General features: G+C 34.0%; 1 protein-coding gene across 1 annotated transcript in view; it reads right to left on the reverse strand.

Annotated features, from left to right (window-relative positions):
* Window positions 1–18,158, reverse strand: part of LOC145683923 (uncharacterized) — a 443,098-nt gene that overhangs the window by 288,267 nt on the left and 136,673 nt on the right. Inside the window, exons 3-4 of the mRNA XM_081755604.1 lie at window positions 11,250–11,294; window positions 9,048–9,092 (exon numbers count right to left, since the gene is read on the reverse strand). Of these exons, the coding sequence (XP_081611730.1) occupies window positions 9,048–9,092; window positions 11,250–11,294 (90 nt within the window). The remainder of the gene's footprint in view (window positions 1–9,047; window positions 9,093–11,249; window positions 11,295–18,158) is intronic.

An 18,158-nucleotide genomic window follows, 5' to 3' on the forward strand; every position in this document is an offset into this window, starting at 1 on the left:
CATCAAGTGTGTGTACACCTTTGAATATTTCTCTCTTTTTTTTTTTTTTTTTTTGATGCCAATAAATATCATAACTGCTTTTCTCCCCTTTAAAAAAATGTTATGGTAGTGGAGTTGATTTTTTTTTTCTGGGAACAATAAGTGGCATCGCACTATATTGCACCGGGAATCTGAGACTCCGCAATAGTGTTACCAATCGTGCCCCACACTTTCTAACTGGATCAGATTACCTTCTTTTCCTTACTTTGAAGAAAGAAAATTAATATTTTTAACAGTGTGACTTCCCTCAAGAGCAGCCTCTACTTTTAATTTTGTGCTTGGGAACATATTGTCCTGCTAGAACACATTCAATATAAACATTTCTTTATTAAATCCAAATTTAATAATAGAAAATTTAAAAGGGCGAGTTGATTATAGCCTGTATTTTGCTAAAACAACACCAATTAAAGTGAATGAAAGCTCAAGTAAGATGTTTGTGACTATGAAATTTACGTCATAACACCACATTGAGTCTAGAAGTTATGTGTAATACATTTGAGAATGATAAGCATAGTGTGGTTCTAGTTTTCGCTTCATCTATACATTTCTTTAAGTATATAAAAACCGGTTCTTAAGTAGCATAATATAACGAAAAAATAGTACACTATATAAAATGAGTTAATATAAAGGACTCCGTTAAAAGAGAAATGCAATTTTCAATTTACGAAGCTATCGTGTAACTTAGGATGTTTTGTGTTCATTTTGAGCTAAACATTTTTTTCAGCAACGAGATTGTATGGGACTTCTCTCGTCCTGAACGCGAGAACACTCACCACTCATTCGCAAGGAATCAATACGAATATATGTGCCTGGGAACACTTAGCTGTTTCTTCAGGTATGTGGTAGTCTTTACTGGAAAAGGAACTGATATATCCTCAATAAAAGTATTGTGGTAAACAACACCAAACTCGAGTTGTGGCAAACGACACAGCGTTGGTTCAGAGTAGCTTTCGAAAAAAGACTTTAATAAAAGAAAGGGTGTGTGTGTGTGTGTTTTCTAGGATGTCGACTTGCCACTTTCTTTTTTATTCTAGCCCATTGTTTTATTAGAGAAAGTATTCTTTTTTAATGTTCGTGATTTAAATTTTTTTTATTTTTAATTTCTCCTTCTGGCCTATTTTGGTGTCCCTTGCTTTAAAAGTATTCTTATATATAATGTTATGTTGCTTTAATTTTTATTTATAAACAGGACTTACGCAGGGGGTGGGTCCTGGGGGTCCGGAGCCCCCGAAATCTGACTTTTTTGTAAATTTAGTCTTATTTTAGGAGCAATTTTACAATTTTTAATATAATTTAGCCTGAAATTATGTTTGGACCCTCCCCGAGAAGCTCTGGAACCATCCCGAAATAAATTCCTGCGTACGTTCCTGTTCATAAATATTAAAATTACATCATACAGTAGTAACATTTTGCGTAGTATACATTTAAAGATGTCAAGAAGAAATCAGTAAAATTAACTTGCTAAAATTTTCGTTTATTTCAAAGAATAAATAGAATGTTTAATCATACAAGTTAATGGGCTGAGAAACCATGATGCTGTCGACATTCAACACACTTAAGTGCTACTCTTGTTTGTTGGGATTTATAAAACCTACAATTAAAATAATACCTATTTCGCTAGATATTTCTATGAACGCACGGGTTCATTAGTTGTTAGTATATAAATTTCCTACCTTGGAAACTCAACCGGTTTCCGTACTGTATGATGTTTATGTAAAAAAAAAAAAAAAGCAATGGAATTTGTTACTGAAACAACAGATACAAATGCCAGCCTCAAACACCACTCATGAAAATCTATGAAAAAGACATTTCTATTTCCAAAACCAGCCTCAAATGTCACACACTCTTCAAGTGAATAAATATCACACATTACAAATAGTACATCTACTCTCTCGCCCGACTCCCGACTCAATCGACTCCGTCACCCACCCTCACCCTGACCTTCAATCGAACACCCTCACCCTCAGCCACTCTCACCGTCAATCGTCTCCCTCATACAGTTACCTTCATGTATTTAATAAACAATAAGTAAGGTTAAATATGATTCTCATTCAAGTGATTGAAATTTATGTATTATAATATAGATAGGAATACATTATATCTTCGGTATATTATTATTTATATTACATATATATATATATATATATATATATATATATATATATATATATATATATATATTAAATAGATAGTCATTTTATATTGCGCTCGCTCGGACTCACTTCGGTCAGTTGTGCTCGCACTCATTTCGGCTTGCTCTGACTTATTTTATTAGGATTCGGGCTCGCTCTTAATTATTGAACCCGAGCTCAGTTGAGCGCGAGTGGCTTGCTCGAAAGTTTGGTCACCTATGTGCTAAGCCAAATTTGAAAAAAAAAAAAAAAAAAGAAAGTCTTCTTGGATATCATATGACCCGTTGCTGTTGACAAGTTTTTAAAAAAGGAGACTAGATGCCAATAATGTGGGTGTGGAGAAGAATGGAAAGAATTAGCTGGGTCGAGCGGAAAACGAATGAGAGAGTGTTAGAAATGGTGGGTGAGAAAAGAACACTTTTAGATATTATTAGGAAGAGGAAGAGAAACTGGTTGGGACATTGCCTAAGAAGAGATTGTATCATGAAGGACGTCCTAGAGGGTATGGTGGCGGGAAAGAGAGGGAGGGGGCGAAGAAGACTACAATTAATGGATGATATTAAAACAGAAAGATCATACGCGAAGACGAAAAGGTTAGTGGAGGACCGTGAAGCATGGAAGCTTCTCAGCTGCGGCAAGTGACCTGCCAATAAAGGCAGAATACCTGTGATGATGATGATGAGATGCCAATAAATATCATAAGTGCTGTTATTGCCTTCATTAATTAGTATGGTAGTACAGTTGGAATTTTTATTTTCTTCTGAGAACAATAAAGGTTTTCGCACTATATTGCACCAAGCCTTCCTTATATATATTTGGGAACCTGAGACACCGCAATATTGTTCCGAATTGTGCCCTGCACTTTCTAACTGGATCAGATTATCTTCTTTCTCGTACTTTGAGGCAAGAAAACTATTTTTTTTACCAGTGTGACTTCCCTCAAGAGCAGCCTCTATTTTTAATTATGTGCTTGAGAACACATTGTCCTGCTAGAATACGTTAAATATAAACAATTCTTTATTAAATCCGAATATAAGAATAGAAAATTTGAAAGGGCGAGTTGATTATATTTTTATTTTATTTTATTTTGTTTATTTAACAATCTAACTCCAACAGGGACGATCATCCCCAATTATAGGATCTTTAACAACAGTTGATTTACAATTTTATAGCCTGTATTTTGCTAAAAGAACAAATATTGAAGTTAATGAAAGCTCAAGTAAGATGTTTGTAAGTATGAAATTTACGTCATAACACCACATTGAGTCTAGAAGTTATGTGTAATACATTTGAGAATGATAAGCATAATGTGGTTCTACTTTTCGATTCATCTATACATTACTTTAAGTATATAAAAGTACACTATATAAAATGAGTTAATATAAATGACTCCGTTAAAAGAGAAGTTATCGTGAAATTTAGGATGTTTCGTGTTTATTTGGAGCTAAATATTTTTTCAGCAGCGAGATTGTATGAGACTTATCTCGTCCCGAAGGCAAGAACACTCACCACTTTTTTGCAAGGGATCAATACGAATATAAGTTCCCGGCAACATTTAGCTGTTTCGTCAGATATGTGCTAATCTGTACTGGAATAGGAACTGTTATATCCTGAATAAAAATATTGTGACAAACTACACCAAAATCGAGTTGTGGGAAACGACATACCGTTGTTTCAGAGTAGCTTTCGAAAAAAGACTTTATATAAATTTCTTACCTTGTAAATTCAAGAGGTTTCCTTACTCTATGATGTTTATGTTAAAAAAAAAGATGCAATGGAATTTGTTAGTTAGACAACAAATACAAATGCCAGCCTCAAACATCACTCATGAAAATCTATGGAAAAAACATTTCCATTTCCAAAACCAGCCTCAAATGTCTCACACTCTTCAAGTGGATAATTATAACACATTACAAATAGTACATCTACTCTCTCGGCCGACTCCCGACTCAATCGACTTCCTCACCCTCAGCCACGCTCATGCAGCATCCTTTACCCTCAAGAAGTGTTGGTAAGCCAAGCTCCTTAAATACGAAATTAGAATGAGTAGTTTAAGGTTCCACGGCTATGCCCTTTATTCTAAAGGAGACGGGTGACTAATGCAAATGAATAAAGGTAAAATTAAGTCCTTGTGTTCGTTCACCGAGAATTGAACCCGTGACCCTGTGCATCACTGGCGCACACGCTAACCACTAGACTTGTGATGAGGAAAGTTAGAAAATAAGTAACAGTAGTTTAAATTTGTATTATTTAAAATTGAACTAACCACTAATTATGTTTCTGTATGGGAGGGGCAAAACATGATGTGTACTGTACATTTAAGCAGGCAACCAAATCTCAAACTTATCAATTAATTTTAAAATACTTTAAATTCAGTGGTGAAAACGATATATATACTGCTAAGCAGGCATATAGAAGCTAATACGTCATTCTATTAAATTATAGATCATCCGTTACAACGAATGTTATGAGAACCTGTGACTATGACACGTCTTACAAGGAATGCTTTTCCAAGAATTACAGAATTTTCGTGACCTTTCCACCCCTCTCGAGCCTTTATAGTTTGCTTCTGACAAAAAGAATGTGTTTTCCGCATGAGTAAGTAACTATTCCAAGAAACAAAGTATGTGATTCTAACGACTGCGAAAATGTTAATAACCTCTTTTAAGTCAGACATAAATGCTATGTTTTTGTTTGGTTACATAAAATATGTTTTCTTTTCTAGCTATATGACCACTCGAAAAAAATACTAGAGAGCGGAAAAAATTAAAATGTTTTTCTGGAAGGGAATTAAATTTTTGTCACACGGAATATCCCTTTCACCATCCCCATTAATTCGTACACTGCACCAACTGATGTTTTGTGGCCTAATTACGTGACTCTGTGCCAAACAGGTTGCTACTCTATTTGAAAAATGAAATGAAATCTTTGAGTTTTATGTCCCACGATTATGCCGGTTAGCCTAAAGGAGACGTTGATGATGAGAAATGAATGAAATGGTGGAATGAAGAAAGTGGGAGGAAACGAGAGAACCCCGTGGAAACCCACGCACACGGTGATTGTCCACCACAAAGTTAACTTGGCGGGGGCTGGGATCGAACCCGGGACCCCAAGCACCAGAAGTGAACGCTCTACCACTGAGCCAGCGCGGCCCTACTCTATTTGAAGTTCGCAGGAAACTGCTATTTCTTCAATCATTTCCCAAATAAATAACTTTCAAGCAAACATCCTTCAGGAATTCATTCTGGTGATGGGCATTTTCGCTTAGCCTCGCTCACCCTCACCCTCAATCAATTCCCTCAACATTACCCTCATTCACCTTCACCCTCAATCGACTTCCTCACCCTCACCCTCAGAAACCCTCAGTTGACTCCCTCACCCTCAGCCACCCTCACCCTCAGTTGATTTCCTCATACTCGCCCTCAGCTACCCTCACCCTCAGTTGAATCCTTCACCCTCACCCTCAGCCACCCTCACCCTCAATCGACTTCCTCACCATCACCCTCAGCCACCCTCACCCTCAATCGACGCCTTCACCCTCACCCTCAACCACCCTCACCCTCAATCGACTCCCTCACCCTCACCCTCAGACACCCTCACCCTCAACCGACTCTCCCACCCTCACCCTCAGACACCCTCACCCTCAGTCGACCCCATCACCCTCACCCTCAGACACCCTCACCCTCAATGGAATCTGTCACACTCACCCTCAGACACCCTCATCTACCGAAATGAGGGTGAGTGAGGGTGAGGGCGGCCCTCTTGAGGGCAAAAATGAGTGAGGGTGCCCATCTCTCCTTTATTCATTATAAATATTATATCCTGATTCAGGGAAGCCCACAGAAACTTTAATAGGAGGTTGAACAATATCTTCATCATTCAGATCTTTTATTATTATTATTATTATTATTATTATTATTATTATTATTATTATTATTATTATTATTATTACATACTTTTCGTTAGTCCTCACAACAATTAATACTCAGCAGGAGATTGATAGTAGAATTAGTAGAACAGCTTCTCTTTGTTGATTGAAATCGTAATTTACAATTAAAATACAACATTATTGGGTCTAGAGGCAGAAGAGCGGAGATTTTGAATGTTACTATTGCCACGTATAAAAATGAAAACTGTGTTCAACACTGACTATATATAAATCAAGGATATTTTAAATAGAAACAGCTTAGTGTTAACTCCTTTCCAAACGCAGGATTGCAAGTGCACCCTTCTAAATTCGCTTAATATCGTTGGGGTCCAAATTCAATAGAGTTGAGGCGGGGAGAAAGTTAAAAGTTAAAAGAATGGGAAAGTTTTCAACTGTTTTGGCATATGCAAGTCTACGTTAAATGAAACTTTATAGGTGATAATAGAAGCTTCGGCAGAAATATAGTATCCAATAGAGCAAAACTTTCGAGGAGCTTTTTTTTTTTTTTTTTTTTTTTTTTTGTCTCTAGGTCAATAAACCTACTGGAAATAGTTGAAAAACGTGCGTAATACAGAAATGTTATTTTATCGGGTGTGAACTTCAGACTTCTGGAAGCGCAAGTTGTGACAACAAATATTAGAATCCTTAACAATCTTAATATTGAAGCCAATTCATATTTCATAATATTCACAACGGCACTATCAAGAATTGAATCTATTGAAAGCTTACTAGTAAAAATTAGCAAGTGTCTGCATTTCTTCTGTAAAAGCTCATAGTCTAAGTTATCGTAATATAAATTATCACCGATGTAGTGTGTGCTAATGTAATTCGGGATTTTAAAAATATGTAAGGAGGGAGGTAAATTCGAAATCCCGCGTGGAAGACGTAATCATTTTAACTCGCCTCGCAACCCACTCGGCCACTCAGTTAGGTTAGACTGTTTACATTTCTTCGTGCTAATTAAAGTATAGGCTAATCTTAAAATCCCATTGCCGATTCGTGTTTTCTAACGACAATTATTATGTTGCAACTTAGTTTTTCATAAAATGCTGATTTTAATATCATTTAAGGCATTTGCAGTACTATGTGTATTAAAATATAACAGAAATATTTCAGTGAAATCTCAGTTTTACACTTTAAACCTGCCTTGATTCCAAATATTTGTGCTGTCATTTCTTTGTTCACTCAATATTGGTAGAAGCTGAAACTTGCTCTTAATTTTTATTTCCGCTTATATCATCTCTATTTCCTACTTATTTAACTTAAAGTATTAAAAAATATTAATTACTAACTTTTTTCTCATGAACAAAAAAGTAATACATAACGGAAACAAAATTATTGCGGATTCATGTAAGTTACAGCATACAAGTCATTTTGTGGTACTCTTGTACATTACTGCACCCGTTTGAAAATTTGGGAAGGTTACATTGGCCCACGCCTTAAATTTTTGAAAATTGTTAAATTTTAAAATTTAGTATAGTAGTATAGGGCTTAATATGTATCACCAGAAACTTGGTTAGTCTACCTCGTTCAGTTTCGTGGGTAAAAATTGCCAAAAATTAGTACGGAGAAGAATTTCGTTAAATTTTCTTTTAAAAAATTATATTTTCCTTCCAAAATTTCGTTTTCATATAGTTTGAAAATGTTTTAGTTTGGTAAACAATGTTTTTACACTTTTATTTCAAATCTTTGATTTGAAATGTTTTGCCTGCAAATCCTGTTTGAATCTCCATTCTTTCGAAAAGGAGTGGTACTCTTGTTCATTGCTACACTCGTTTGAAAATTTGGGAGGGTTACTTTGGATCACCCCTTAAATTTTTGAAAATTGTCAAATTTTAAAATTTGGTGTAGTAGTATAGGGCTTAATATGTATCACCAGAAACTTGGTTAGTCTACTTCGTTCAGTTTCGTGGGTACAAATTGCCAAAAATTAGAACTGCTAAGAATTTCGTTATATTTTCTTTTAAAAAATTATATTTTCCTTCCAAAATTTCGTTTTCATATAGTTTGAAAATGTTTTAGTTTGTAAAACAATGTTTGAAACTTTTATTTCAAATCTTGGATTTGAAATGTTTTGCCTGAAAATCCTGTTTGAATCATCCTTCTTTCGAAAAGGAGTGGTACTCTTGTACATTACTGCACCCGTTTGAAAATTTGAGAGGGTTACATTGGTCGACCCCTTAAATTTTTGACAATTGTTAAATTTTAAAATTTAGTATAGTAGTATAGGGCTTAATATGGATCACCAGAAACTTGGTTAGTCTACTTCGTTCAGTTTCGTGAGTACAAATTGCCAAAAATTAGTACGGCCATGAATTTCGTTATATTTTCTTTTAAAAAATTATATTTTCCTTCCAAAATTTCGTTTTCATATAGTTTGAAAATGTTTTAGTTTCTATATAATGTTTGACACTTTTATTTCAAGTCTTGGATTTGAAATTTTTGTCTGAAAATCTTTTTTGAATCTTCCTTCTTTCGAAAACCTATTTGAAAATTTTTCATTTGAAAATACAAATAGTTCGAAAATATCTTTGTTGAAAATTTTAATTTGATTTTTTAGTTAAAGGCAACGAGATGAACCCCCCAAAAACTTACAGAAGTTAATAACCTCGTGCTACCATAAAATTTTTTGATTCGGCAATTTCCAAAATTTAAGGGGAGCTTTCCTAAGAATCCCTGCCAAAAATTAGGGAGCAAGCCAAGGTACAACTGCTAAATTATGGACGGGTGGTCCTAGATCACTGACCTCGGCCCAAAGACCTTCACCTTTCTCCTCTCTAAAATTGTTGCTGACTCGGTAGTGCTAAAGGGCGTCAGTAGTACTTGTACCTAACAAAACTGTTACCAGACAAGGGAGTACGTTGTTCTTATTGTTTAGGTGCCTCATTCATAATATTAAGTGAAAGTATGCAGATATTTTGCTTAAAAATATTAAATTAAGTACATACCATATAGCCTCGAATATTGCTCCTCTTCACCATTTACGAGTTCATCTGTAAAGGTATGAGAGTTTGATAACACTGTTCACAAACAAGGACGAAACTACAAATACAAGTAAACTGGGGATAGAAAAGACTAGTTCTTTTAAGGAAAAAAGAAAGCTTTAATTTAATATATTTATTATAATCTTTTGCATCGCCTCAGCTAAATTACAAAAAATAAAATGAAACATTTTCTTAAAAAAAAAAAAATCAGTCGCAATTTAAAAATATAGGAACATATGGCGTCGTAATTAAATACGTCTAAAAACTTAGTTTACACTGTAATTGGACATAACGAATTGAACGTGTTTCCATTAATATGCCTTAAAAGACCTGTAAGGAAAATATTTGTATAAGAAAAAAACAACAGAATGAATATGAATAGTAGTTAGTTTGAAATAACTTAGAGCAGGAAAACTAAAGGACAAATGTTACGAAGTATACATTGGTTATCGTGTAATCTGACTTCCTCAAATTAAAACAACACAATTCACATCTAAGAGAAAAACATATTTTTACTTCGTTTCCCTTAAGTACTATATCAACACACACGTTCCCAATGTGTAATAATTTGATGGCGTAGTAGAAAATTATAAAACAAAGCTTGAGGTTACGTGGTCTTTGTAAACAGACACTTAGCAGAGTTTTCACTTCTTTTAATTCAAGGAGTAACATAAAATATTAACGTTAGTCGAAAACAACAAACTCGCTATTTATATTCCCTTTTATATGTAACTTAGTACCCATACTAGCGTTTTATCTTTGGGAACATGTTTGACGTTATTGATGTAATCTCTTCGACAAATTTTGAAACAGTTTGTATTCTGTGATAACGGTAATACCTAATAATTTTTCAGTTTCATACGTAACAGCCACTCTTCAAATTTAAGACAAGTTATAGTCATTATAATAATGACAATATATGTTGTGTAAAATTTTATTCTATAATCTCAACGAAACGATCTAAAACTTTTGAGTGTGGCATACTCGGTTGTTAGAAAACATATCTACTGTAGCAAATTGTGAATGATGTATAGAAAGAAGTGACAAAGTAGATATAATACAACACATATAACATTATTGGGTTGAGGAGAGACCATATATTGATTGATTAATAATTCCATATCAGTTATTTTGTGACTTGAAGTTATAATATTAAGAATTCGTACGTACTCGAATACACGGTTTCTGCTCTTGAGTGCTACGTGAATATTTACGACATAGGATTGAAAAATTTTTTAAATTCGATAACTACGGTATAGATTTCAGTTGCTTTTCACTTTCAAACAAAATGAATACTTATTACCCAAAAAAAAAATTACAAAATTATCTATGATCAAAACGTTTGCATCGATCTTCTTAAACATTAGTTAATATATATATATATATATATATATATATATATATATATATATATATATATATATATATATATATATGCTGGTGTATCCAGTGAGGTTGATATTCTAAAACCTTCCCACTGGAATTATGCTTTTCCAGAATTGTTTGACTACTGGTGCTTTAACATTCGGTATTAGGTATAGTTCCACTGACGCAGAACTATACCTAAAACCTAATGTTAAAGTACCAGTAGTCAAACAATTCTGGAAAAGAATAATTTCTTTATCTCAAATATAAATTATCCACCTAATGGCTCATATTCTAACGAAGTAAGGTACGACAGTAATCAGTCTCTCGAGCTGATTAGATTTTGTTAGAAATCTTGACCATAGTTAGAAGACGGTTTGGGTTGATAAAGAATCTCCACAAACGAAAGTTTTTGTTTTACCAAATGAGAGGGTGTTAGAAATGATATCGGGAAACGAACAATAATAGATATTACTAAGAAGAGGAAGAGAAACTGATATAGACATTGGGTAATAAGGAACTGTATCACAAGAAACCTGCTACAGAGTATGGTGGTGGGAAAGAGAAAAAGCAGGCGAAGGAGACTAATGTAAATGGACGATATCAAAACCGAAACTTGTACGTAAAAACAAAGAACTTAGCGGAGGACCGTAGAGCATGGAATTTTTTCAGTTGCAGCAAGTGACCTGCCAATAATGGCAGAATACCTAGGATGATGATGTTCTTGCTCGCTCACAATATCAATAAAGTGAGTGCATACCTATAAATAGTTTTCACAAAAATAATTAATTAGGTACATACCATATGGATTCAAATATTGCGCCGGTTTAGGAAGTACCAATGCACCTGTAAAAGTACGAGAGTTTTATAGTAGTTTCAAGAAACGAAGAAGAAAGTGCAAATGCAAGTAAATTGTTTATAGACAACAAAGAACAGTTTTTTAAAAGCAATATCATATTTAATGCGTTTACTACGATTCTTTGCATCGCCTCAACAGAATTTTAAAACGAAAAATATAACATTTTCTTGAAATGAGAAATTAGTAGCATATTTTAGACTATAGGTCTATATTGTGTTATATTTAAATACGTCCAAAAGCTTAATTTATAGTATAATTGGAGAAAAAGAAGTAAACAAAATTTCCATTAAGATTCCTTAAAGTCTTGTAAGAAAAGTATTTACATAAGAGAAAACAACAGAATGGAATGTGAATAACAGTTACCTTCAAAAAACAGAGACCAGGCAACGTAGATAACAAGTTTTACACAAATGTATAATGGTTATTGTGTAATTTCACACAATGATATGTACAGTACACAATTTGTACCTAAAAGAAAATACTTGTACTTCATTCACCTTAAGTTTTATTTCATCACGAATTTTCTCAATGTATGATACTTTAGGATTTACGATTTTGGATTTAGAATTCTGGCTCTCGGCACATAAGGCCTTTTAGTCCATCATGTTTGAGGGATGACGTCCTTCGGAGAGCACATTATCAGGGGAAAGGGAAGGAAGCGGCCTGGGACCTATAAATTAGGTACCACTCTGGCATTTGCCTTGTGTGAATGAGGAAAACCCAGGAAAACCTCATTCACGGTGGCTTGCCTCAAAATGCGTTTTACAATTTTTCGACCGAGTGCTCCCGCCGAGAATCGAACCCGGGACCGCTCGCACCGAAGGCAAGAGCGCTTGCCTCTACGTTACTCGAGACCACGTATGATACTTTGTGTGCGCAATCCAAATGTAAGAAACAAAGCTTGAAATTCAGTGCTTTTTGAGGAAAAGGTTACAAAGATTTTCACTTCTTATAATCCAAGCAATAATATAATAGCGTTAGTTAGAAAGACAAAATCGCTATTTACATCCCTTTTTTGTTGGAAACCTTGTATTAATATTTGAATTGTCTTTGAGAAATATTTTTGACTTTCTTGGCGTCATCGTTTTTGCAAAGTTTGGTGCAGTTTCTTTCGTTTATATCGTTGATAACTTAGCATTCTTCTGTTTCATTTTTATTAACCGCTTTTCAAATCTCATACCAGTTACAGCCATTATGATAATGATAACACATGTTGTGTGAAATTTTATTCTCTAAACTAGCGAAAGATTATACAACCTTTGATGATCCCACACTCCGTTGTTACATAGTATATCTGCTGTAGGAAAGTGCGAATAATGTATGGAAAGAAGTGCTAATGTAGAAATAACACAATGCATATTATACTTTTGGATTGAGAAGAGATCATATACTCATTAATTACTAATTGTTTACCCGTTAGCTCGTAACCTGCAAATTAAAATTATAATACTAAAGATTTGTGTTTAAAGGACGACATGGTTTCTGGTCTCGAGTGCTAGTTCATATTTACAAAATATGATTGCAAAATTTACTAGATTTGACTACAATGCTATTGTATTCAGTTCCTATTCCCTTCCAAAAAAAAAAAAGAAAAATACTATACAAGGGATCTTTAGAAGTTATTTCTTTACAAAACTTTTATATTGATTAAACAATAGTTAATTTATATATACGCTAATGTACCCTGTAAAGTACACATTCTCCAGGGGTGCCCACAAGGGGGAGCTATGACGCAAACTGCGTCATTGAAATATTTGGGGGGGGTTAAAAATCTATATAAATATGTTTGAGGGGGTGTAAAAATTAATCGAAAAGATGGAAGAGCACCTATGGATAGACAATTGCGGGGGGGTGCGTCATGGACATAAGGGGGGGTGGGCACCACTGCATTCTCAAATGTTTTAACTGACACAGCACCATGCATAAATCGGAATGTTAAGATACCATAAGTCAAACATTTCCGCAAACGAACTGATTATATTCTGCTACAAATTTTGACTATAGCTAGAAAAGGGATTGGGTTGATAAAGAGTTCCCACAAAATAAACTTTACCAAATGCAAAAGTGTTAGGAATGATAAGGAAGAAGAGAACAATCTTGGATATTACTAAGAAGAGAAAGCGAAACTGGTTGGGACATTGGACAAGAAGGACCTGTATCATGAGAGACGTACTGGAGAATATAGTGGCAGGAGAGAGAAGGATGAGGCGAAACAGAATACAATAAATGGACCATATCAACATCGAGACATAGTATATGAGAACGTAGAGCTTAGCGGAGGGCCATGGAGCATGGAAGCATCTCAGTTGAGGCAAGTGACCTGCCAATAATGACGGAATACCAAGTATAGAAATGTTCCTCGATCTTAATATGAAGAGAAACTGCGAGTTTACGTATAAATATTTTGGACAAAATAAAAATCAAACATACACCATATTCCATCGATCTGTAAAAGTACGAGAGTTTCATAACAGTTTCCAAAAACGAAGCATAAAATACAAATTGAAGTAAATTGACAACAGAAACGTTCTAGAAAGAAATGTAGAATTTAATGTATTTATTACGAATATATTCATCGCCGCAACAATATTCCAGAAATAAAAAAAAACATTTTCTAAAAAAACTAAAGTCAGTAGCATTTCAAGAAAATTAGGCCTATATTGTGTCATATTTAAATACGTTTAAAAACTTACGTTACACTATAATTGTAGGTAGTGAAGTAAACGTGTTTCCATTAATATACTTTAAAGATTTGTAAGAAAAAAATTTGTATAAGTAAGAACAACAGAATGGAATGTGAATAACGGGTAGATTGAAATACCATAAAGCAGGCAACTTAAATAAGAAGTTTTACAAAAATGTATATCGGTTATTGTGTAATTTCGCTTCTTGACATGAACAGAACAAAATTTGTAACTAAAAGAACATATTTGTACTTCAGTTTCTTTAAGTGCTATTTCATCAAATATATTCATATGTACGATATTTTCCTTGCGTAGTCGAAAATCCATAATGGACTTGAAACTATCTCCTATTTGTAGTACAACATTTGAAATCTCATACCACTTATTGCCATTATGATAATGATAATAAATGTGGTGCTAAGTTTTATTCTATAACGTGAACAAAATATTCTACAATATTTTATGATTACCGACTTCGTTGTTAGAAAGCATACCTGCTGTAGAGGTTTGTAAATGATGTACGAAAAGAAGGTTTAGAGTAGATAACACAACCGATATGATATTATTGGAATGAGGACATATCATATATTGGTTAACTATTAATTTTGTTTAAGTTATTTCCTGACTTGGAAAATGAAGTTATTATATTAAAGATTCGTGCGCATACGGCGACACGATTTTGTTGCTCAGCGCTACGTCGATATCTACAAAATACGATAGCAAAATTTACTAAATTAGATTTCTACGGTATATTAGTTGGATGCTATTCAATTTCAAATAAAACGAAAAATAATCACAAAACAGAAATTTAGAAATTATTTAGATACAAAACTAAATCATCGATCTTATCAAACATCAGTTAATCGATATATGCTAGAGTATCCAGTAGGGTAGATATATCTAAAACCTTTCCACTGACGCACAACTATACCTGAAACGGAATGATAAAATACTAGTAGTCAAACATTTCTGGAAAAACATAATTTCTTTATCTCAAAAGCAAAATTATGCACGTAATATCTCATATTGTAACTAATTTAGATACGTCGGTCATCAGTCATCAGAACTGTTAGATTCTAATAAAAACGGAATATAGTTAGAAGACGGTTGTGATTAATAAAAGAATCTCCACACAATGAACGTTTTGGGTTTACCAAGTGAGAAGACGTTAGAAATAGTAAGACCAAGTGAAAAGACGTTCTAGGAGGTATGGTTTACGAATAGACGGGGAAGGAGCAAATGAGACTAAAATAATGTGTGATAACAGAATCGAAGTGAAGACAAAGCGGTTAGAGTAACACAGTGGAGCATGGCAGTTTCTCAGCTGGAGCAAGTGACTAGCCAAAAATGGCAAAACACCAATGAATATGGTGTTCCTCGCTCATAATATATCAAGACAGTTTGTGTATTCGTATGAGCAAATATTTTGCTCATAAATTATTAATTAAGCACATACCATATTGTCTCGAATATTGCCCCTGTTGCCCACTTTTCACACCATCTGTAGAGGAACGAGAGTTTTATAACAGTTTCTAAACACGAAGTATGAATACAAATGCAAACAAATTGCAGATAAAAAAGAACAAAACTAGTTTTTAAACAAGATACTTAATACATTTATTACGATTCTCTGCATGTGCTGAACACAATTACAAAAATAAAACAGTAACATATTCTTAAAATCGAAATCAGTAGCATTTAAAAATGTAGGCCTATATTGTGTGATATTTAAATACGTATAGACTCATAGTTTGCTCTATAAGTTAATGTAACGAAATGAACGTGTTTCTACTTATATAGATTAAAGACTTGTAAGAAAACATTTTGTATATGAGAAGACAACAGAACGGAATGTGAATAACAATTACCTTGAAATATCATAGAAAAGGTAACTTAAATAAGAAGTTTTACAAGAAAAAGTATTTTGTTATCGTGCAATCTCATTTCCTGACAAGCATAATTTGTACTTAAAAGAGCATATTTTTACTTAATTTTCCTTAAAGGCTTTCACCACACATGTTCGAAATTTGTGATAATTTGCTTGCGTAGTCGGAAATTATAAAACAAAGCTTGAAGTTACGTGTGTTTCGTAACAAAGTTTTCAAGGTTTTAAATTCTTATAATCCAATTAGTAATATAACATAGTAGAGTTGGTTGAAAAAACTCTACTATGTTATATGTTCTCGGCACAGTTTTTATATGTTCTTGTGGGTGAGAGAGCTCTAACTCTGAAGTAGAAACAGATATGTAAACTTTGGTTACGGAATGAATTCAGGAGTAAATTTCAGTGTTATTTGATACCCCACATTACCCCATTCCCATTTATCAAATTTGACCGCGACGCAGTATGGCGCCTTTCAAGATGGCGATTATGCACTGGAAGATATAGATATCCTATCCCGGTATACAATGTTGAAGTCAGATCTATCAAAATCTTTTCCATTCTTGTGCCAAGAGCGTATTATTGGACATTGCCTACTGGATTTCAAGATGACGTCGGCGTATCAGCTCAACGAAGCATTTGCACATCGAGTGACTATTACTACGTTACTTAGCAACTCAAACTGAATCTAGTCACTAATTTTTATCAAAATCCAACTCTCACGGTTTCTGTATCTTCCTCGTTAGTATTGATCCTAGGGTTTTGTCTTTGAAGAACACTTTTTACTTTCGTAGCGTCATCGTTTTGACTCAGTTTCTTTCTCTGATAACGCTAATACCTTATGATCCTTCAGTTGCATTTGTAACAGCCACTCTTCAAATCTCACACCAATTGTAGCCAATATTTAATTATAATATAAGTTGTGTGAAATTTCAATGTTCGCAGACTCCGTTGTTGGAAAGCATACCTACCGTAGGAAATTGTAACTGTTGTATAAAAAGAAGTCTTAAAGTAGATATAACACAATGCATATAATATTATTGAAGTGGGGAGACATCATATATTTACTAATTATTATTTGTGTTTCAGTTATTTCGTGACACTCAAAATGAAGTTATCAAAAATTTGTGCTAAAATGAAGTTCTACTACGATACTGATTCTGCTATCGTGTACTACGTCAATATTTACAAAATACAATAGCAAAATTTATTGAATTCGATTACTACTTTATATTAATACAGTAATATAGTTGCTATTCACTTTCAAACAAAATGAAAAATTATAACCCAACGGAACTTTAGAATTTATACAAAACGTCCGCATCGATCTTATTAAATATTAGTTGATACACATATGCTAGTGTATCAAATAAGGTGTCTAGAATCTTTCCACTAGCCCAGAAGTGTACCTAAAACAGAATGCCAAAATATCAGTAGACACACATTTCTAGAAAAGCACAATTTCTCTATTTCAGAAACAAAATTATGCTACTAATGGCTCATATTTTAACTAAGTGACATACGTCAGTCATGCCTCTCAAGCTGATTAGATTCTTGTAAAGACCAGAATATAGGTAGAAGACAATTGTTGGTGATAAAAGAATCTCCACAGAATGAACGTTTTGGCTTTACGAAAGAGGTTGTCAGGAAATTTCCTTGGCTGAATATATGATTCGGCCACGGTTCAATTTTTTCTGTTTCAGGCAAAACACTATTTGCGCGGAATTTTAGAGACGTCTTGCGTACCAACAAAGAGTGGCTTGTTTAGCACGAGTGGTGCATGTACCTGAAGTTGCGAAACTATAATCCAACGTAGAAAATATAATTAATGACTGCATATGTTACATTTCATTTGCGAAATTGAAAACAAAAGCATTATCGCATTGTCCATGCACAATTGCAATAATATAAAATCACTAACAACGGCATTTACTATTTTATAGAGGAGTTAAAACCATACCACTCCCCTGACGTTTTAACCGAAACTCTCTCTCTCTCTCTCTCTCTCTCTCTCTCTCTGTGTGTGTGTGTGTGTGTGTGTGTGTGTGTGTGTGTGTGTGTGTGTGTGTGTGTGTGTGTGTGTGTGTGTGTGTGTTTGTGTGTTCCGTAAAAATATCTTGAATTCTATTGTATGTGGCACTACAAGGTTGTACTTATCACTTTTCAAGAGTGGGCGGATATTCACATAAAACAACATAAGAACTCCTCCGTTCCAGAGATTTCGTGCAGTGGTAAAAATGTCGAAGATCAGTCAAGGTTCGGTCGCTGCAGAGTAAAAGATTTTA

Source organism: Thermobia domestica, chromosome 4, assembly GCF_964235325.1.
Source record: "Thermobia domestica chromosome 4, izTheDome1.hap1.1, whole genome shotgun sequence".
Classification (NCBI taxonomy): domain Eukaryota; kingdom Metazoa; phylum Arthropoda; class Insecta; order Zygentoma; family Lepismatidae; genus Thermobia; species Thermobia domestica.